Raw genomic sequence first — 23,319 nt, forward strand, 5'->3', positions numbered from 1 at the left:
AGGCCTTTCTTCTGGGCATGGTCGGCCAAACGATTCCAAGGAAAGACAGAACTTTTTTTATGTATGCAACCACGGCAGCAAGAATTTTATTAGCAAAGTATTGGAAGACTCAAGAACTACCTACTCTGGAAGAATGGCAGACCAAGGTGATTGAATTTATGGGACTAGCAGAGATGACCGGCAGAATCCGTGACCAGAGGAGAGAGACGGTGGAAGAGGATTGGAAAAAATTTAAAGTTTATCTTAAGAACTCCTGTAAAATTTCGGAATGTTAAGATGTCAAGGGTTATGAATTAGAGAATTATAGCTGTTAAAGTTTAAACTTAAGAAAATTTAAAGAAAGTTATTTTATTAAAATTGAAAGAAGGATTGCTAAAAACTATTCTAAAAATAAGGGTGCAGTGAAGGGAAGGTTTGGGGAAGTCGTGTATGTTTGTTTGTATGTTTTTTCTTTTTCTTTTCTTGGTTATGTTGTTATTCTTTATATTGTTAAAATTAATAAAAATTTATTTTAAAAGAAAAGAAAAGATGGCATTATATGCTTCCCCCAAATTAAAATGAAAGCTTTATGGGGCAGCCTATTGTTGATAAAGTTAGCGCCATAAATATGAGGAATTATTAGCAGCAGTAATTAACAGAAGGAACAAAGGCACTCAGGAACAAAGATTCTGTTTTCAAGCAAATCATCCATTCTAATCAACAAAATAATAAAATACTTAATTGGCTGTGCAAATAGTACACAGATGCTTTTATCATACAGGTGGGTGTCCTACTAAGCTGTATTCTTTTCAGTGCCTGCTTAAAGCATTTCTGTTTAGGCAGGTCTATCTAGAGACGCATAAATGTTGATGTGTCTTAATCTTCTTAGCTTACTGCTGATTTTAATTGTTTTTAACTGTTTACCTGGTTTAGTGGTAATTTTAATATTTCTTAGATGTTTCGTTACAATCTGGCAGTATATATATTTTGTGAAACAGCAGGAAGTTAAAAATACTAAATCATACTCAGAGTATATGGACTTAAGTTACAGATAGACTGGAAAGAGAAGCTGCTGAATTGCAACTTATTACCAAACTTAAAACCATGGAGAGACCTGGTCTGAACAAAGACCTTGGATTCTTATCTCATTATACATGACAAAGCCATTTTTCACCTTCTCACCCCTTGCTTTTTCCTGTAAGACCTATTGCAGTCGTTAAGAGTCGTCAACAGGCTCATCACAGCTATCTGCCAATCACCCATTCCCACCACCCTTCTGAGTAATACCCCTCCCCACCTTCTCACTATATAGAAGGGTCTGGTGACTTCTGTTTCAGTGTATCTGAAGAAGTGTGCATGCACACGAAAGCTCATACCAAGAACTAACTTAGTTGGTCTTTAAGGTGCTACTGGAAGGAATTTTTTTTGTTTTGTATATGGACTTAAGTTATCCATGACTAACTCACCTATGCTCCATCTGTACGTTAATTTTATTATTATATTTCAGTTACTGCTACATCCACACATTTTCATCATTTGTCTGGTGTGATTTAATTCAACTATTCCAAATTATTTTTCTTTTGGTCTGACTCCAATCACCACCAATTCACTGGAAACAATTTGACAGAGCTAAAAATAAAGCAATTGCAGTGGGCAGTGTATTAAAACTGATGCTGATCTTCCAGGTGCAGAGCAGGCAAACCATGGTTTAGTGCTCCTTGTATGATTTTCCATTTGCTGAGCATTTCATAAATTCACTCACTCAAAAACAACAAACCATACAAACCATGGTTTGTAAGTCAGTATAGGTTTAGATATAATTCCAAACTATGGTTTGACTTTATGTTATTTCTGAATATAGACCAAGACAGTTTTGAGGTGTTCACTTTGCCTAAAAGCAAAGTTGGCCGGCACAGTGAGCTACCATAAATAAAGCAAAACTGTGCTTAGAGAGTTTCAGAGAATATGTAACAATGAATCCTACTTTATACATACCTGAAGAAATTCAGATGGAGATAGAAAGAGATAGCCATTGATGATCTTAAAGCAGGTTCTGAGGTTTTCCGAACTTAGTTCTACAAAAAATAAACATCACATCATGTTAGGATCTTTGCCACAGTCTAAACCACCTTAACAAATATTATCACACACTGTATTTATCTGTGTTTTTTTCTTATAATGTATTCTACCACCACCCATGCATATTTATGTTCACATGAAAAATTATAGACCTAAGGTTCTCCACTCATACTCCGAGCATCCAAGTGACAAGCTCTGAAGTCAATTAATCAGAAACCTAAACATATATATATCGTTAAAAATGAGGTATTGGTGCCCTAGAAATAAGTGTATAAATCTCACTTACAATTTAATTGGTACCTTGGACTAATGTAACAGAAAGGCTGTTACATTACGATGACAGCCACAGTTCGGCAGGATGAATAAAAAAACTTTCTTGTTAATGTTCATGTGAAAAGTATCTCATGATAACTGCTACTTTCTCAAGTCTAGTTTGTAACTGCAATGTGCAAAGAGCATTCTCCTCCTTTCATCAGCTACCGCTGGAAAGCACACATAAAACTGTACAACTGCCCATGAGGGAGAGTTTGCTGGTGAGCAACAGCAGCAAACTATTAATTCTAGTGAAAGAACAACATTGTGCCAGACTCAACTGCTGAACTCAGCTACTCGCTGGTGGTTTTCCAAACTACTGATCCAAGTGACCCAATTAACTTGCTTACACAAAGCAGGCCAAGTAGGTTTGGATAACTGAGTTAATGCGCAGACCTAATTGTGAACATCTCATTTGGATCTCTGGAAAACAGAACGCTTGCTGAAATCAGAGCTCTTTTCCTAGACCAACCCAACCGGATGGCACTAAAAGCTTTCTGAAAAGTTACGCTGCAGAAGGACTTTGCAATGCATCCAAAGATAATTCTAGAAGTAATTTAGAGGACTAGCAAATTGTTTTACGCAAGATCGGACATTTTGCCCATCTATCCCAGGACCATCTCCTCTGGTCAGCAACAGCTCTCTAAGGTCTTAGAGCAACCTTTTCTATCACCTGCTGCCTGACCTGGAGATGCCAAGGACGGAACCTGGGATTTTATCCATGTATATTGCTCTACTACTGAACTATAGTTCCTGTCTATTTTCAGGCTGGAGGCCACATTATCTACATTGATCTATTTAAGGTTGTACTGTCAACTCAAACTGTCACTATGATAGATTATGGCGACTACATTTCAATGAGTTATTGTCATGACTGTGGGTGCCCATCTAGAGGGCCTTTTCGGTAGTGGCGCCCTCCCTATGGAACGCCCTCCCATCAGATGTCAATGAGATAAACAACTATCTGACATTTAGAAGACATTTGAAGGCAGCCCTGTTTAGGGAAGTTTTTAATGACTGATGTTTCAATGCATTTTTAATCTTTGTTGGAAGCCACCCAGAGTGGCTGGGGAAACCCAGCCAGATGGGCGGGGGATTAATAATAATAATAATAATAATAATAATAATAAGAAGAAGAAGAAGAAGAAGAAGAAGAAGAAGAAGAAGAAGTTGTTGTTGTTATTTTCCAAAGTGGGGACCTGGTGCGAAATGTTGCAGTGTGGAGCAATCCTATTCCCTTTTCTATTCAGCCAGCCACGTCCTCCTCCACGACACTCCATTCCATTCTGGCCACCTGTTTTCTCCTTTCCCAACAGCCAGGAAGCACTGCAGGATAACTGAGCATGCTCGATCCTTTCCTCCCTAAGGTACTTCTCTAAAACCTGGGGTTTTCTGTAGCCTGCCGGTGCCTCCCTTTCGTAGGAGAATGTTGTTGCTTTAGCTACAGAAGCATTAGCACATATTATCTCTGTGCATCAGAGATAAAGGGGAACAGTGGAAGTTTAATGGGCACTTTTCAATTCTTCCCCTAGTTTAGATTAAAAAAAATGTTTCAAGCACTTGTGTATGAAAAGACTGGCTTCAAAGTATGGGGGAAATGTCTGATAAAATCTCACAACTCCTGTCCTCCCTTGACCCACATTACACTGCATCACATGCTGCTGTGAAATGTGCTGCCCTGGAGGAAATGCAGCAGTTGAAGCTGTAAATCAATCACCTCTATAGGTAATTTGCACCTGCTTTTGCTCTTTTGCCCAGAGGAAGAACCCCCTAGATCAGTTGCTGTCCAAGTGCAAAAAACAGCAAGAAAAGGGAGAAATCTTCACATCAGAACAGAAGATGGTCTAAATGCAGCCATAGTTACTCTATGAAAACAAGTGCTAACAATGTCAGAGATAAATTTTTTACATGTCATCATTATTCTGGCAATTTGTTAATAGTGGAAATTTGAGAGCCAAATTCAAAACCGATCAAAAATTAAAATGCACCCAGGGTTGGACTAAGACAGGCACAGGCAAACTCCGGCCCTCCAGATGTTTGGGGCTACAATTCCCATCATCCCTGACCACTGGTCCTATTAGCTAGGGATAATGGGAATTGTAGTCCCAAACATCTGGAGGGCCAGAGTTTGCCTATGCCTGGACTAAGACCTTTAGAGAACTGAAAAGATTATGGTGTCCCCCATAAAGAATACTTAAGTCTGAGCTTTGGCAGACTTCTGGAAAAAAGAAAACAATTTCAGTTATATGTGCAGAGACAGGGACAAGAAACAACAAAGAAGAAAGGCTTGCAGTGTCACAGAACTGTGTAATGGTATATGTTTTCAAAAGAGCTAAGAAATACCTACTTTTATTAAAAGGTTCTCCAAAACATGAACCATAAAGGTTATACTTGGTTAGTGAAAATACTACAAAATAGTAAGTGTTTAAAAAAAACCCAGGATGCAGTCAATACATCGCTATAAATATATTAGATACAAATAAGGACTCTACAATGATATGCACTTAAACTGGGCAAATCCCAGTGGAATTTCAGCTTCTTAACTGTCCCTGGATTGCGGCTTTTATGGATGCAGAAGAATATGCACCAAATATACAGATGGCAAATTGTGTACAAGATATGATTCAGGATTTGTTTTTTAAAATTGTTAGATCTTATCACTAGGCTCTTCCTTGGAAGCGATGTACTTTTTCATCTCCTTACATGAACAAGTACAAATAGTAAATAACATGGCACATGAAATACTGCTAGATAGGTTATGAATGTAAATGGTATCCATGCAGTTCATATTAGATTTAAATATTGATAACTCACCAAGAAGAGCAGACATGTTCTGGAAAATTCGCAGCAACTCTGGGGTAAGGCAAGGGCTATTCTCTAATGTTACTAGCCTAGGGAAGGGGGGGGGGGAATAAAAAACTTATTTATCATTGTTTCCATTAATATGTTTCTTTAGATCTTATTTTATGGTTTGTATTCTGAAATAAGAAAGACCTGCAACAGGTATTGTAGCTTTTCTATGTCTGTATGCCCTAGAACTCAATGAACATTATTATGTTTTTAAACTCCTTTATCAGTCAAACTACAAACGAAGGTTGTCATCATGTGATGATACTCCTAGAGTCAATGGTAACTATTAAAAGTGAAGCTTTCCACTCTGGTCAACTCTCAAGGTCAGCTGTTTCCAAATCTGTCACTTACACATATTATTTAAAATTAATATTTAAAAGCATGCTTGGATATCTAGACTACAAATAAATTTATTTATTTAAAACCATGTATAAAATGCTCAACAGTCAAAAGTATGGTGGCGGCGTACAAAACATAAGAATAAAACAATAATAATACATTAAATTCAGCAGTAAAACCGGAAAGGAACTGTTGGATCAGAATGCAGGAAAGGGGGTTAAAAGATGCTCGAGTTTTTTTCCCCTTAAAAAAAAAAACGTAGCTGCCTCAGTGACTTGCTAATATAATACCCTACATCAGGAGCAGGGGATCTTTTCTAGCCTGAGGGCCACATTTTGTGTCCATGGTGGGCCTGGCCGCAACAATAAATGGGTGGCACAGTGATATGACTCTTATTTTCATAGGGCAGGCTACATCATTACTGTTGCTGTTGTTGTTAGAATTTATATACCCACAGGCCTCAAGGTAGTTCACAGGATAAAATCAGAATATAAAACCAGACAAAAGCCACACACACACGCACACCCTCACATGGATTATCACAGACTGAGGGCCTATTTCAGCTAGGCTGAAGCACTGAATGACACAGGGCAGAGTGAGTGGAGGGCAGCACCTGTGGAGCAATGGTGTGACCTGGAAAGAATCCTGAGGGCCAGATAAGGAGGCCCCTGGGCCAGAGGCTCACCACCCCTTCCCCACGCATTCTGATCCTTTAACAAAGCCCAGTCACATTCCTTACCCAAATTCAAATATAAAATTGCTCTGGTTTTCTGAAGGGAGTGGCACAAAATGCTTACCACAATTCTAGTCCGTCTTCTAGAAGATACACATGAGGGGGCTGGGAAACATCAGTGCTTAGCTGAATAACCGGGAGCAGGAAAGGATAAAGATTCTTGCTATCTGCTCCTAAGCCCTGAAGAAATAATAACACATTGATCAGAACACCTGAGTACTTGCTGCTACAAACAGGAGTGATAGCAGATTATTGAAATTTTTGAAAAGGCTTTCAAAGTAACTAACTGCTATAAAAAGCTGGCAAGTGACTCTACTTTGAAGTAATAAGAACAGTCAGTTTTTTGGATAAGACTTGGCTGACTGGGATACGAACCTCAGAGAAACAGGATTAGATACAATACTGTATTCTCTGGTTCACAGACTAGATATGAAAAGGGGCAGCTTTCTCAGCTTAAACAACTTTCTTTTGTTGAAACTCCCAGGAAGCAACGGGAGCAAAACATGTACCAGTAAACGCTCCAATGCCTTCTTGTTCCAGTTCAGAAAACTGGAGAGAAAGATTGGGCAGGAGGGCTCATTGCTAGGAAAATGGACTCTTAAAGAACAAAAAATTATCACAATGTGGCTGGCATGTTTTTTCTCTCTCCAAGAACACTTCCTCATAATACTCACCAATGAAGATTAGAAAGAATTAAGCTAAAACAGGCTTTCACTTAGAAGTCACTAAGAGCTTGATTTATATGACAAGAGCTGCCAATCTACACTAAGCAGCCCTAAATTTTAATCCTGCATTTGTGGACAGGCTACTGCTACTCAGGTAAAAGTTCTACAGACAGACTTCTCCTTATGATGCGTTACACATCCCAGGGACTCATAACCGGTGCAGAAAACAGATTCCAAGGCTAAGTCCTGAGAAATGACCCACATCAAATCCCGGTAATAACCTTAATGGTTTAAGTATATTATTGACTCTATGAAAGCTCTGTCCAAACTAAACTCCAGATAAATTAATTGACAGTAAAAGGACACGACCTTGTGCAAGTGTTGCTACTGTGTTTAAAGAATGGGTCTTTCAACTCATTCTGTGTTGATTTTGTGCTGACTGCCAATACTAACCCAAGAAAATAATTAGTACGAAGAGGAGTAGCAGTTATTCTGGAGTATTATCTTGTATAAACTTATGGATGAAGGCAGTTCAGCTGTGAAACGTTACACTACTGAAAGCAGGGGCAGTGGGGGAGAGACAGAGAGAGAGACACAAAGCCGGCCTGCTCAAGGCCCTAAAAGCTTATAATAAATATTTTGGAAAGAGGATTAGCATTGGAGGAATGCACACTTCTTAGGGGTTTAAGGTACGCTGCAACGTTTTGATGTGGGTTCCCACTTGTTCTGTCTAAAGTTTTAACAAGCTACAACACAAGCTACTGATCAGAGAGGGGAAAGAAGAAAAAACATCAGATATTTTACCTGGACAAGATGTATTAGGGTAGTAAGGATAGCACACCTCAACATATTGTGTTCTTCACTTTGTTTCCAAAGGAGAGGTAAATACTGAACCAAGCATCCTACGTAAGGTCTTATCTGTGATTAAAATAAAGTGGTACAATTTTAAGAGTTAGCTCTTAAATTCTCATAGATTACAACCCTCCATGTAAGATTTTGTAGGAACAGCCTCAGGGGAAAAAAAGGTTTCATAGGGACGAATGAATTAGAATTTTACTTTCTTTTCCCCCAGTTACTGATAGCAGCTTTGGGTCGTCGTCGCCACCCCACCCCCCAATAAGGAGTGCTACAACTGTATGGAAATCAACATCAATGCGTTCACAACCCGTGTAAATTAAGTGATAATTTACTAAAGATAACAACTTCAGCTTGCTTGTTCAGAATCGGGACACACATAGAATGCCTGAGAAAACATTCCAATGTCTGACGGGTTTGTTACAGAACTTTGAGTGGCTGGACACTATCAAGGTTCCCTCACTCCCTCAGCATGTCTAAAGGGATTTGGTTCAAACAGTTCAAATGCTTAAAGGGGGGTTGGGATAGCGTTGGAACTGCAAACGCAGAAATAAGCCAACATTTAATGGTTTCAAAGTCTTGTGTTCCTATGAATTTGGATGTGCAACTGTTTTTCCACGCTGAGGTGTCAACTTACTTGCATGTTGACTCTTTCAATTACACAAGACAGAACATGAAGAACTTGCATCTTTGTGTCACATTCTCTAACTTCTTGAAGAAGCTGAAAGAGCAGGGTAAACATAGATTCCAGATACTGCAAAAGAAAGACAACATGGGTCTGAGTTAGTAAGGACACTGATACAGATCTTAACCGTTAATTCAATTACTCTAGGGACCAGCCACAAAATATCTGGGTAGTGTCAGTTTAACATGGGAAATACTGGCCTGTGCCACATTAAATCCCTCTTCTCTGTTCCCACAGACCAAACTCCAAGAACATCCAAAGCTACAAATCCTGACTTATCCACCACTACTTACACCATATTGCCCCCCAGGCCTCACCTTTCTTCTCAGTCTTTCCTTTCCTCAACATCTTACTTTCTCTCTGCCATTTCTTCCCTCACATTGTACATTCTCTGTTCATCCCATTCCATAGGCCCCTTCTTCTCAGTCTATTCAATTTGCCCAATGAATTACTCTAGACTTCACTAACGGCACAACACCAGCAGCTATGCCACACTACAAAATGATTTCCTGTTTTAAAGCAGCAAAATGTAGGTCCAGCATTTCAGGAAAGGGCTTAAGACTTACAAACACCCCAAATAACTACCTTGCTAAGAATACATTATAGTAATCCCACCATGCAATGTCAGTGTGGTCTGCAAGATGGTACTCATATACAGATCAGGAGTGTATTTTAGAGATTCTACAAATGATTTTTATTATCCAGGGATGTGTCCAATGGTGCCATTCTACTTGCACAAGAGACAACTTTGCTCCTCCTTTCCCCAGCACCCCTTCTAAATCTGCTCCAGAGGATTGGAAGACTCTCTAAAGCTGATTTGGGGGCGGGGTTTCAGAAAGAGATGAAGGGAAGGCTGTGCTGTGCAAGTAAAATTTTGCACATACAACATTTGATACAACTCCCAATTTCTTCCCCTACTTCTTCATGCAACGTTCTAATGGAATTTCAATTTTCACTCCTTAAGAAACACTACTGAATCCTAACCACACCAAAGTAAGCAATTGCCTTTCAATTAAGTGGTTTTACTTGCTTTTGAATTTAGTACATGACTGGGGCACAGGGAGGGGGTCACATGCACTTACTGGTAGAAACTGATCAGTCCTAAACTCGAAGTCATCCACAGGTAAAATGCAGTTAAGGAAAACCAAAATCTTTGTGCAGTTAGTATTTTGAAATGAGCAACATTAAACCAAAGCAATTTCAGTGATTCAGTTAACAATGGAATACTTTAAATAAGGAAAAGGATATTTAGTTTCAGAGTTGTAGCTGTCTCAATACGGACCTGAAAGAAAATAATTAAACAAGAACAAATCATGTTGGTCAGTTAGATTTGTTTATAAAACATTTTCACAAAATATTCACAAAGTTGATACACAGTCCAACAAACTATATGTTTCATTTCTATTGGTTGATCCCTGCCCCACGACATAGACACAGAATAACAAATTCAGAGAGTCTTATTTGAGAGTCTTATATTTAAGAACTTGAGAGACCATTTTCTCCTTAAACATTTCACCAAGTGTTTTTCACCACCTTATTTTCACTCTATTCCCAAATTCTTCATTTTTAATGTATCCAAAATGAGTGTATTGATGTGATGAGCAAACAACCTTGTTTCAGATTTGACAACTCAAAATGGTACCCAATTGTCAAACTTGAGGACACAGGGGGAAGTGTATTTGAAGGTTGTTGGTTATTTTGTTTGGTACTGAAGATATTCTGGTTGAGAAGAAAGAGAAAATTAATATTGTGTAACAAGTCTGGGGTGGAAATTTTTCAGTGCAATATGGCTTTGCTTCAGACTGATATGCCTTACTGTATGCCTTATCTTTCTTATTAAAATTTTATCCTTCTACAAGGCTATTCTTCCCGCTATTTGAACAAGCTGCCAGTCAGAACCACCAATTCAGCTGCTGTAAACGGCAATATAGCCAAACTTTATATCTTTAATTTCATAATGGAACACAATCTGAACTGATTTTGAGATGGATATACTTTGTTCAAGTTAAAGATATAAAGAGCAAATATATATTCAATGACAGAAGGGTGGGTCAAACATTACACAATCAACATATAAAGAAACTGAAGCTTATGATCACAGCAAAACTATATAGATGTAGTCAACTATCAAAGGCTCATTAATCAGCTTTGCTTGCATGAAAGTGAACAGTGTGGTTATTCTTGTAAAACTTATCAGCTCAGTCCGGTAATTTGAGGGCCCAATCCATATATCAAATGTGATGTACTTGTGTTTTCAAGTACTGGAAATTTATTATATTGTCTTTTTTATTTATAGTTTATATTTAAGTGCTTATTGTATGAGAGATGGACATTGGGTACTGGCAGGTCTATTGATAGTGCGCTATTTCTCACCCTATGCAATTCAACCATGAGAAGAACAAAAATATTTTCTTTGCCGAGCTGCAGAATCGGAAGGCAACTCTTTGTCCCACATTTATTTATGTTTCATATATTGATAAACCATTTAATACCAATACAATCTTTAAATAACATACACAATAAAGATAAACGGTAAAGGGACCCCTGACCATTAGGTCCAGTCGTGACCGACTCTGCGGTTGCGACGCTCATTTCGCTTTATTGGCCGAGGGAGCGGGCGTACAGCTTCCGGGTCATGTTGCCAGCATGACTAAGCCACTTCTGGCGAACCAGAGCAGCGCACAGAAACACTGTTTACCTTCCCGCTGGAGCGGTATCTATTTATCTACTTGCACTTCATGCTTTGGAACTGCTAGGTTGGCAGGAGCAGGGACCAAGCAACGGGAGCTCACCCTGTCGCGGGGATTCAAACCGCTGACCTTCTGAACGGCAAGCCCTAGGCTCTGTGGTTTAACCCACAGGGCCCCTGCGTCCCCTAATAGCTATAGAAATAACAAATGACTGAACTGGAAAACTGCAGTAACAAATAAAACAATAAAAATCCCCCTGAAACAAAATGTAGCAATACTTCTTGAAAACATCTAAAGAGTCAGGTATCCCTTCTCACTTCACCCTCCCTCTTGCCAAGGCACATCCTGACTCACAATATGCAGCACCACTTACTAACACCCAGATCTGGTGGATAGACTCTGAACCAATCTGACTACTACAGAAACACAAATCCTTCAGTACCACTACTCATCCTATTTTTCTCCCACACCTCATAGACATCCACCATTACACAATATCCCACCATCCATCCAATCATTCCAATATCTCCCTCTCAATCACCTAAAGACGATCAGCAATCGCTCCATCCATTCTACTAAATGTGCACTGCAAAAACACCAGATGACAAATGAAATCAACTGACAGAACTGTACAAGATATCAAACCCAATGGCCACCCATCAAACAAGCAGATATATTGCACTAGACAGCAATCTGACTTTCATCCAGGTTGTTCTTGCCCATCCAAGACTCTCACTTGATGGGCATTGAAAATGACTGATCATTGCAACTCAAGCCCTGCCTACTGGATCTGGTCTGGACATTTAAAGCAGATCTACAAATGTGACTCAATGGACTGATTCCTCAGTTGGTAGATATTGGCCTGCTGGCAAAGTAGAAAAATTTCTCCAATATGCAGCATGAGCCATGATCTAATGCATACATGTTCTGCAAATATATACAACGGCGGATCATTCTCACAAATTCAACTAGTCCTCTGTAAGGACTTGAGCGGTCTAGAAAAGTTTCCATACAAAACTATAGTTAACTTTTCCACAGCTTTCAGGGGCATAGAGATGATCAAAGACAATAAAACTTCACAAACAGCTTGGGCTATGCATGTACTCAGAAGTGAGATTAATGGGACTTACTGTCAGGTAAGCCTATACAGAACTAAAGCTTGAGAGACCTTCCTAACACGAGAGCATGAACAAAAGCACATACTATTTGCAAGGTAGAAGCGAAAGGCCAGTTACATGAAAAATAAATACTGTACAGAGTATTTATCAAAGAGATTGATCTATACGTACCACTAAGTCTTGGTCTTGAAGCAAATTACAAATTGCTTCATACAGCATTGGTCTCAAGTCAGACTTGAATTTCACAGAAATCCATTGTCCAATTAGCCAAATCACTCGCCGACGGATTGGTTTATACCTTTAAACATAACAAAAGTTATTATGTGAAGAAAGGGCTTTTAAGATTGTATTGAATTAAATTGTTTAAAGGTCAATATCAAATATGCTTTTCAGTACTGTAATTTCTACCAACAAAGTGTGAACATGTGTTTGTTTTTATAATCAACATCAGACTGCTCAGGTCTCCACCTCAACCCCTGCAGAACACTGCAGAATAAACGTTCCAAAGGTCTATTTCTATGGTAGAAAATACACAATGTCTCCACAATAATTTCAAACAGGTAAATTTGCTTATTTAAATCATAGAATATTAATGTTGAAAACATTCCACGAGTGAAATCTGTTGGAGGAACAGATTCTGCTGTCTCTAGGAAGATATTTTAGCACTACAATCCTCACAATCCTTAATATTCATTAGTGTCAAGGATAGAACTTTTATATATTTAAAAATAAATGCCCTTGAACTAACACCTTAGTTTCATAAAGACCAGTCATCATTTAGATTTTAATTTTATATTATGATGCACAGTTAGCTATTCAAAGAATATTCAACACTACGCCTTGACAATACGGGGATTATGATACAGTAAATCTTAAAATACTTTGCATTATTGCAACCCAAGTGAAGTTGTTACTTATAGAGTGCTGCCAAGGTACATGGTGCTACAGGGAGATTTACTTGATTTCAAGCCCCAAAAGACCTGCACGTAGCAAACCACACAACATGGACAAAGAACTGAGAGAAGTCAAAGCAGTCGAGGCAGCTGGCTGGGCCAACAGCTGTGTCAGACCCAGATCTAGAACAAGAAGGCAAGCCATTGGAGAATTCTATGCAATTGAAAACAGGCAGGCTGCCAGATCAAAAGCTGATGCATCAATAAAAGATACTGCATATTTATTGCTTTTTTGAAGGCAGCGAAATCTACTGCAAATACCAATGTGAAAGTGAAGAACTGCAAAGCGTAACAGGAGAGTTAAGACTTCATACCAAAGCTTGCTGAATTCATATTGACAGCCAACAGAAAGGGGCTGGTACCTGTTATGAGTGATTTGCAATTCTGCTACCAGCTGGTTTCTGAACCACTGATCGAAATCCACACTGTCAAATAGCTCATATGCTGCCAGTCCAACTGCATTGTACACTGAAGGGGGGGAAATGAAACAAAATACTGTAGCATCTTTTGCAAAACGAGTCTACTTAATTGAATGATGTCTTTTAAATACATCAATTCAACAAGAAATGTAACTCAGGTGCAAGGGTGTGTGGAGAGAGAGAGAGAGAGAGAGAGAGAAAGAGAAAGAGAAAGAGAGAGAGAGAGATGTATGCAACAATATCTGTGCGCAGTCAGAACAGACTTCTGCAATGGGTCTTCACCTTTCTCTTATTCCTGCCATGGCCCATTTCCCATATGCAATGAGGCTTCCCCAGTTAAGATGATATAGGAGTGCAGCTTTATTAAAAGCAACTTAAAAGAACAGTAGTTCCACAAAAACTACACCTCAAAAGCTGTATTCCAAAGCTGTTGCAGCCCTCCCAACTTCAGTTGATTATTCCAATACTGGCTTTCAAAATCTTGGAACATTCTAATGCTGTCAGTTATTAGAACAGATTAAAAAAACAAGCAACTGCCAGTCTCTCTATTTAAAATTCAAAAAAAAATACAGAATTTACCAGCATCTTTAATCAGCAGAGTTTGGGTATCATCCATGTTAGTAGGACCTGAAAATAAATAGTTAAAAAGCAAGTAAATCCACAATGAAGCAAAATGTATTTAAATAAATAATATGTAGTGTTCATTGCAAAAGCAGGGTTTCTGATGCATTAAGATTTTTATTCTTCCCCTTAAAGTGGGAAGAGAGAATCTATGAGGGGCAAGTATTTAGGAGATAAGCCTAACAATATAATTTATTACATTGTACTGATATTGAATACTTTAAAACACAGTGTAAAAATGTTAAAATGCAAATAGGATTTGAGTAAGAACAAAATTGGGGGGTTAATTTTTTCATTTTATTGTGAGATAAGGTGAAGGTATAGAGCAACTATAATATGCAGAATGCAGTAAAATTAAAGCCCTGCTTCCGTGTATTGAAAGACTGTGAAGAGAAGGTCGCAGGACCACATTAGCAAAGTCTCCCCTTCTACACTCTCCCATGTCTGCGTGCTCAAACTACTTCCAACAGAGAGTTCTATTTGCACACCAGTGTGCATGTGTGGAGCTCCTCCACATGAAGAAGGACGTTTGAATGTACAGGCAAGCGGGGAGCGCAGCCGGGTAGGGCTTGCCTGGGTAGTCTCAAGAGAAACTGAGTTCACTAAGCTGATTTGGAAAGTCTTCTAGAGCAGGCAAAGGCAAACTCGGCCCTCCAGATGTTTCAGGACTACAACTCCCATCATCCCTGACCACTGGTCTTATTAGTTAGCGATGATGGGAGTTATAGTCCCAAAACATCTGGATGGCTGCATTTGCCTATGCCTGTTCTTGTGCACACATGTTTGACTACAAACAAAACCAAAAAGAACTAGAAGGACTACTATTTTACAATGAAAATGTTAAGCGCTGTTCAGCGTATCGTACAATATATAATTTTAAACAAAACTTTTTTTAAAAAAAAAGGTACCTTGTAGAGTATGAACCATTTCTAGCAGAACTGGAGTGAGAGTCTGATTGTATTCGTGAAAAATATCGATGAAGAGCACTTCTGTGCATGGCTGGGGAGGAAAAGAACTGTTTATTATTTAGGGCAAAAATACGCTAAGCAAATTCATTTTAAAAAGGCAGTATTAAGGAAATAGCTAAATATGACATGACAGCAAAAGTGAAACACATCCTGTAATTATAAACATTGGGAAATTGTTCTTAAAGGTATGAACTGAGCATTTACAAAGTAAATTAATACAACTGAGCCCCAAATAGACACAACTGACCGAAAATAATGAGTACAGAATTTGCTTGAAACGAAACCATGATCATAGCTGACTAGGGCTTAAGCTTTCAATCATTATGTGGCAATATTTCGCCCATAGCACTAGCACTAGGTGCAGCAGTTACTTAAGAGGTATAGACTATTTCAGAAGTGCCCAAACTTTTTTCAAAGTGGGCCAGATTTGATGAAGTGAACTTGCATGAGGGCTGACCAAAGTTTTTGAGTTTTTTTAAGGATTGAAGTTGCTGAGCTTTTTTTAGGATTTTACCCCAGGACATATACTGCCACAGGGGCCAGATTAAATCGACCGGCTGGCCGGATTAGGCCACCGAAATGGACTTTGGACATGCCTGGACTATTTGCTAAGCACAAGCTAAGACATTGATCCAACAAGTAACATGCTCCCTGCATCTTCTTTTTGACGAGCAGGGCAGGCACACCTCTTAAAATAGCAAGCAGCCACTATCCTAAGACTTGAAAAAATGAACCTATGCTGCCAATTCTCCTAGTAGACCAGTATGAAGTAAGCAACGCATAAGGTAAAGGTAAAGGGACCCCTGACCATTAGGTCCAGTCGTGACCAACTCTGGGGTTGCTGCGCTCATCTCGCTTTATTGGTCAAGGGAGCCGGCGTACAGCTTCCTGGTCATGTGGCCAGCATGACTAAGCCACTTCTGGTGAACCAGAGCAGCCCACGGAAACACCGTTTACCTTCCCGCCGGAGCGGCTCCTATTTATCTACTTGCACTTTGACGTGCTTTCGAACTGCTAGGTGGGCAGGAGCAGGGACTGAGCAATGGGAGCTCACCCCGTCGCAGGGATTCGAACCGCCAACCTTCTGATCGGCAAGTCCTTCTGATAGGCACAAGAGTTAGACAGGGTGATTAGAACGTAGAATGGTTTGGTAGTGTTTTGTGTGCCGCTTATGTGCTGCTTACTTCATACTGGTCTACTATCCTATGACTTGGCAAGCAAGTGGGCAGTCCCTTTAAGGGTTTGGGTCTGTGAGGTTTGTCTGCACCGGTGCTGGCATCTTCATGCCCTTGCAAACGGAGGCAATGCTGGCGCCAGCTCAGCATCCAATTTACTCAGTGGCCTCCCCCAGAAGAAGACTCCTCTCTTACAGGAGGCAGCTCTACAGCAGGAGGTATTAAACTGGGGTGTCCAATGTCACCCTCTTCTGCCAACCTGCCCGGTCCCTCCCCTGGATCCAAATCTCCACTCCCTAGACTACTGGTCTCCTCCCTGGGCTCAGATACTTCTTGGGATCCTGATTTCACTTCCCATCTCCTGCTAGGACCCTTCCGGCTCCAACTCCACAAGCTCCACCCATTTCTCCTCTGGATCTAACCATCCGCTCCATGACGTATCTACAGGACTCATAACAAGTGTAAAAATAAATGCTTGAAAACATGCAGAATCTCTGCTATTAGGAGAGGAACTTGGGGAAGCCTGTGTGTGTGTGTGTGTGTGTGTGTGTGCGCGCGCGCGGATACACATATATATACATACACACACACACACACACACACCCCAAAGCCACTGATCAAGGCCACCATATGGATCTGCACCTAGCCACAAAATATCTGCTTTGCTTTATGGCACGGGCGAGTCTGATGAAAGATTTCGGCAAGGGTTTCTATCCGGTAATAAAGAAGGATGTTATTACTTGCATCTATATCAGCATGGCATACCAATTTCACAGAGAGCATGAACCCACAAAAGAGCTCTGCTGTGCTGATCACAACGCTTTCTATCCTTTCCTCCAGGAATACTTGGGACTTGAAAACTGCAGAGTACAAAGACTGCACAATTATCACCACTCTGCTCTCTTCCTGGGTGGGAGGTTTAGCACCGGAGCAAATGGTTAGAGCAAGTGCGAAACCTTCCAGCCAGGAAGAAAACAATGTAGGAAACAGTAGCATAGCCTGAAGTCTGCCTGGATTTAGAGGTCTTTGGTAGCGTGTCAGAGGGTCCTGTCAGGACGATGTACATACAGTAACGTCTAAAATATGGATTGCATCCCAAAATGTCAAGTTTAATGTCCATATTCAAAGTAGTAAGATCTCTGCGTGAATTTTAAGCAGTATGCTTACCCTGATACTATATTTCCAAGAATCTCCGCCTGTCTCTTCCACAGCTGCAACATAAAAGTAAATAATTTTTACACAATCAAGTACCTATTGTTTTTAAATTACGTATGTTGGTTAAATAAAAATGTGCAACTTTGTACATAAAAGGGCTTCTGGAATTAGTTAACAATCATACAACATTACACATACTGCTAACATCAACATTATTCCTAGATAATAATGGAAAGTACGCATTGTACCTTAAACTAAAATTAGGCTGAAATAAATAACAGCTTCTTACTAAAGCCTTCTGGGTCCTCTTCCCACATTGTTAGCTCTTCCTCAGTTAGCAGGAAATACTGAGTGACCAACCGCCTGCATATCTCTGTTAATGTTGGGTATGTGAAGAACGCCACCTTTATCTTATGAGCTTCAAGAGTCTCAGGGCTGCTATCTGCAGTAAAATGGTTCACATGAAATAAATCCATAATTCATTCATCTATGTCCAAAAAGGAATAAATCACTATCAATACTTATGTAACATTTCAAAAATGAAAAGAGCCAAATTACCTTCCACATTTTTGGATGGCTTGTAAGCATAATTTTTGACTATCATCTTAATCAGATTCATGCACTGGACAATAAATCGCTCAAACACAACTCCTTTGCCAGCCTCTGTGAAAACATAGCTGACAGCAAATTCCAATGATCTCTGAATTAGAGGGGTGAATGAAAAAGGATGCTGGTCCAAGAAGTCTAAAAGCTAAAAAGCAAAGGGGACAGTAACAGGATTATCATAAGAGAAATACAGACCAAAAACACAATTGGTTAATAATAAGAGATAAATGAATAAAAAAGTGTATTACAAAAACCAAATAAAAAGAAAAGCAATTGAAAACAACTTGTTGATATAGTCAGTTTTTTAGAATGAGGAGTTGGCTGTTCTGTGTCTGCCTCCATCCCAGGCCCTTCCCCTTCATTGTGACTAATTTATTCTGCTGAACTGATCCATTTTTTTAAAAAAAGGCAGTATTAAAACTGACCACATGAAGCTAATTCGCTAAGATTATTTGGCTGAAAATAATCTAGTGAAATTTACCACTTTAGTGAAACTTACCACTTTAGTAAAAAGAATTATAGTCTTTTCTAGGCGATCTCTGCAGACGTGATCTGCTTCTATACTTTTACCTGATAAACAACAGCAAAAAAATTCAATTATTATTGACAGCCAAAGGAGAAGACATGCTTGTTTTTTGTTGTAGTAAACATGCAAAAGAAGAAAAAAAGTCTTGCGAGACCTTAAAGACTAACAGATTTATTGCAGCATAAGCTTCCTTTTAAGTGTAACTGAAAACTGCCATATTTTGTAAAGTAAAGTTGGTGCCAACAATACTCCAATTGAGCAAAATGCACATTTTAGGTACATAGAAGCTGTGATGTGATGAACAAAACACACTCAAGAGAAACATAATGTAATTAAAGGTAAAGGTAAAGGTACCCCTGCCCGTACGGGCCAGTCTTGCCAGACTCTGGGGTTGTGCGCCCATCTCACTCAAGAGGCCAGGGGCCAGCGCTGTCCGAAGACACTTCCGGGTCACGTGGCCAGCGTGACATCGCTGCTCTGGCGAGCCAGAGCTGCACACGGAAACGCCGTTTACCTTCCCGCTAGTAAGCGGTCCCTATTTATCTACTTGCACCCGAGGGTGCTTTCGAACTGCTAGGTTGGCAGGCGCTGGGACCGAGCAGCGGGAGCGCACCCCGCCGCGGGGATTCGAACCGCCGACCTTTCGATCGGCAAGCCCTAGGCGCTGAGGCTTTAACCCACAGCGCCACCCGCGTCCCGTATAATGTAATTAATGGATAGGAATTCGGATATTCCACATAGTTGCTGTAGTTGTGGTGAAGAGACTGAGCCAGGAAGTTTCCAGTTTAAATTTCAAACCCCATACATGCATTCTTGTGAACATCTTGCTTAAATGACTTCTTTTTTTGCTGTTAACTGTTGCTAATATTAATTCCTTTGGTTAAGAAGCATTTGTCGTTTGGCAACAGAAACTAAACAGATCTTCTCAGAAGCAAGATCCTCTGAGTTCAATGGGATTTACTCCCAAATAAGCATGCATAGAATTGCAGCCTAAAACTGTAACCTTAAACTGACTAAGGAGCAAGTCTCTTTGGGTACAGCAGAACACACTTCCAGCAAGCAAAGTATTGCACTGCATGACACATTTTTTTCCTGCTACCTCATATGGCACTATTTATCTTAAGGTGTAAAATATAATCCATAAGGCGGGACAGTACTTCAAATACTTACTACACTCCAAAAATTGTTTCAACCGCTCAAATACTGCATGGAGAAATCCCTAGAAGATGTAAAAGCAACCTTTTAAAGTACAAAAGGGTACAGAATTCCACATGTCAACCTATAAGCAATCATGCCACTTTGCACAACATTTTTATTTGCTCTAAAAAGTATTTAATCAACATAATAGGTACTGGGGGACCTCTCCCCAACATATATACATTTTTAACAAGGCTACTATACAGCAGCATACTTCACATTCCTTTTGTACCTATTGTCACTACCTTAAAAGCTTTCAGAAAAATCAAATCAAGTCAAGTCAAATTCAATAAATAAGTAAGTAAAATTTATACCCCACCCATCTGGCTGGGTTTCCCTGGTCACTTTATTAAAAACACAACAAAACATCAAACATTAAAAGCTTCCCTAAACAGGGCTGCCTTCAGATGTCTTCTAAAAGTCAGATAGTTGTTTATTTCCTTGACATCGGATGGGAGGGCATTCCACAGGGCGGGGGCCACTACCGAAAAGGCCCTCTGCCTGGTTCCCTGTAGCCTCACTTCTTGCAGGGAGGCAACTGCCAGAAGGGCCTCGGAGCTCAGTGTCCAGGCTGAATGATGGGGTTGGAGATGCCGCAATATACTACAATATGCTAGGTAAAGGACCCCTGACCATTAGGTCCAGTCGTGGCTGGTTCTGGGGTTGCAGCGCTCATCTTGCTTTATTGGCCGAGGAAGCCAGCGTACAGATTCCGGGTCATGACTAAGCCGCTTCTGGTGAACCAGAGCAGCGCATGGAAACGCTGTTTACCTTCTTGCCGGAGCGGTACCTATTTATGTACTTGCACTTTGATGTGCTTTCAAACTGCTAGGTTGGCAGGAGCAGGGACCGAGGAACGGAAGCTCACCCTGTCACGGGGATTCAAACCGCCAATCTTCTGATCGGCAAGCCCAAGAGGCTCAGTGGTTTGGACCACAGCGCCACCCACATCCCTTTCACAATATGCTACACTGATTCTAAACCTGCATGGCCAGGTTTCCAAAGGGCCCCCGTACAAGCATCAACTCCTAACTTCTTGCCAGACAAATCTTTTCTAGACATCCATTGTAGTATTAACACTGTCGCAGTTTGAAGATGAAATTTTAATCATAATGGGGAAAAAGGAGCGAGGCCCAATATACTTATAAAAATAAAGGATCCGCCTTGCTTACCATCACCTCTACGTTCCGATGAGGTTCCACAAACCCATGAACAGTCAATTTACGAAGCACTGAAAAATGAAGTAATAGTAATATTACTGCCCCATAAAATATTACTACTCCCATGAAAGCCAGTCATGGTCAAATAGCCAACACAGTGAACAACCCCTGCGGCAAAATGTTCCCATTTCTTAAAATATCAAACATTTCTTAAAATAATAATAAACAAATAAACTGGAAGTTTTAAACATTTGGCTTCTCACTCTATCACGACATTGTTAGTATTCCATTAATGAGCAAAACCAGCAGCAGATAAGGGAAGAAAATCTAACAAAATCAGTTCCAAAGGGTCACAGAATATTTTGGTTGCTGTTTCAAGAGTGAATGCGATTTTTTTACCCACACTCCCATGTCTTAAAGCAGGAATCCAATATGCTCTTTCAATATTTTTATGATAAGCTGCGGCTCAAGACAAAACATGTATGCAAGTTGAAACAAAGAGTGCCAAGAATATAATGAATGTGCAGTTTGGAACAAAGAGTGTTTGGGTGGAACATCCTACCAGTATAAAATATGAATGGCTCAATTTTACCTGGCCCTGTAGGAGAGACATACAAAATGCTCTTAGGAATCCTGGGCTTTCAAAATTAACATAAATCTGTATTCCGAGACCAGTCTAGAAAAGCACCAAGTGCTGGAAAGAATTTTGCATAGCCCTCAGCAACCAATGAATGACACCAATAAAATAAAATCTCTTATGATCCCTATGCAGAAGCAACTCTCTGAAGACACAGAATGTCTTACTCCATTAGTAAAAAATTTGAAAGCCCACCTTACTCTGCACATTCATACTGATCTGACACATTTTGTTAATTACCTTTCAGTGATAAAAGAGTTCTTTCTAGCGAGTTGCTCATAGCACTTTCATCTTTAGTACAAATCTGTTGAAGGAATGTATCTGTATGGTGATTCCACAGGGAACAGGTAAAGCTGTAAATTCCAGAAGCTAACTGCAATGTAAAAAATAAATAAATTACTAGTCAAAATAGTTCTTGTTAATGGAACACAGTGAACCATGCAAAGTACAATAAGTCTCAGTGAGCTCAAAGGGGTTTATTTATTAATAAGTGTTTTTTGGAATACAGCTTCACTCATGACTGTTTTAACTGAAACTGTTCTTAATAGTGTATTTTTTCCAGTGATGGAAAATCATCTGTGGTGAAAAGCAGTTTATAAATATCGGAAATAAATAAATATTTTTAAAAATGAAACAGTTCTGATCATGTGCTCCTTTCTTCTCACTAAAGTCTCCTCTATGCCTTTAAGGGAACAACCTATCTTAAACACTGTTGAAACTAACCAGATCCCAAAGGTGGAATGTGAAACATGGTTGTGACGAGAATCAATTCCAATAACTTAACAATGGTTGAACATTTGGAGCTTTTACATAAATATGGAACACTCACGTTTGTTCTTAGTCTGAAACAAGCCAAAGAAAATTATGCATATTCCTATGCACACAGCAAATAAAATCTAGCCACATCCAGTCTCACATTGAGAGAGAAAATGTTTTCTTTTCAACAGAATTGAGACAAACATCAGTGTATGTGAATACTTCTACTGAGTTTGACATTTTACTAAACTCACTGGCAGACTTTGTCCCAGTTCAGATCATCATAAACCATGTGGTTTTGATGATCAGCAATGAACCATGGTGAGCCTTGGCCTTTAACACTCCCCCTTCCCCACTCCTCTGCAGGTAAGAGGAGAGTTAAAGGTTCCAATTGCAATTTTAAAGCAAACCACAATTTTGCATCACATATGAACTCTTGAGAGTCCCATGGACTGCAAGAAGATCAAACCTATCCATTCTTAAGGAAATCAGCCCTGAGTGCTCACTGGAAGGACAGATCCTGAAGCTGAGGCTCCAATACTTTGGCCACCTCATGAGAAGAGAAGACTCCCTGGAAAAGACCCTGATGTTGGGAAAGATGGAGGGCACAAGGAGAAGGGGACGACAGAGGACGAGATGGTTGGACAATGTTCTTGAAGCTACCAGCATGAGTTTGACCAAACTGCGGGAGGCAGTGGAAGACAGGGAGTTTAGGGACATGAATTCAGGGAGTTGAGGTTTGTTCTAAACATAATCAGTTAAAACAGTACCAGGATCAAACTTGATATCCTGTTTTGTTGTAACTGTACTTGATCAGAACAATCCACAGTTCCTTGAGTTC

The 23,319-nt window shown here is 39.8% G+C and overlaps 1 protein-coding gene across 1 annotated transcript in view; it reads right to left on the reverse strand.

Annotated features, from left to right (window-relative positions):
- The window catches only part of IPO11 (importin 11), an 81,481-nt gene that overhangs the window by 34,530 nt on the left and 23,632 nt on the right, over positions 1–23,319 (reverse strand). The window contains exons 6-23 of the mRNA XM_081930096.1: positions 21,963–22,095; positions 21,098–21,156; positions 19,899–19,947; positions 18,702–18,772; positions 18,155–18,347; positions 17,886–18,038; positions 17,609–17,652; positions 15,207–15,297; positions 14,257–14,304; positions 13,621–13,726; positions 12,477–12,603; positions 9,746–9,779; positions 9,580–9,620; positions 8,450–8,566; positions 7,762–7,875; positions 6,357–6,472; positions 5,185–5,261; positions 1,975–2,054 (exon numbers count right to left, since the gene is read on the reverse strand). Coding sequence (XP_081786222.1) covers positions 1,975–2,054; positions 5,185–5,261; positions 6,357–6,472; positions 7,762–7,875; positions 8,450–8,566; positions 9,580–9,620; positions 9,746–9,779; positions 12,477–12,603; positions 13,621–13,726; positions 14,257–14,304; positions 15,207–15,297; positions 17,609–17,652; positions 17,886–18,038; positions 18,155–18,347; positions 18,702–18,772; positions 19,899–19,947; positions 21,098–21,156; positions 21,963–22,095 — 1,653 coding nt within the window. The remainder of the gene's footprint in view (positions 1–1,974; positions 2,055–5,184; positions 5,262–6,356; positions 6,473–7,761; positions 7,876–8,449; positions 8,567–9,579; positions 9,621–9,745; positions 9,780–12,476; positions 12,604–13,620; positions 13,727–14,256; positions 14,305–15,206; positions 15,298–17,608; positions 17,653–17,885; positions 18,039–18,154; positions 18,348–18,701; positions 18,773–19,898; positions 19,948–21,097; positions 21,157–21,962; positions 22,096–23,319) is intronic.

The sequence above is a fragment of the Podarcis melisellensis genome (genome assembly GCF_964234715.1).
Source record: "Podarcis melisellensis genome assembly, chromosome: 11".
In the NCBI taxonomy this organism is placed as follows: Eukaryota; Metazoa; Chordata; class Lepidosauria; order Squamata; family Lacertidae; genus Podarcis; species Podarcis melisellensis.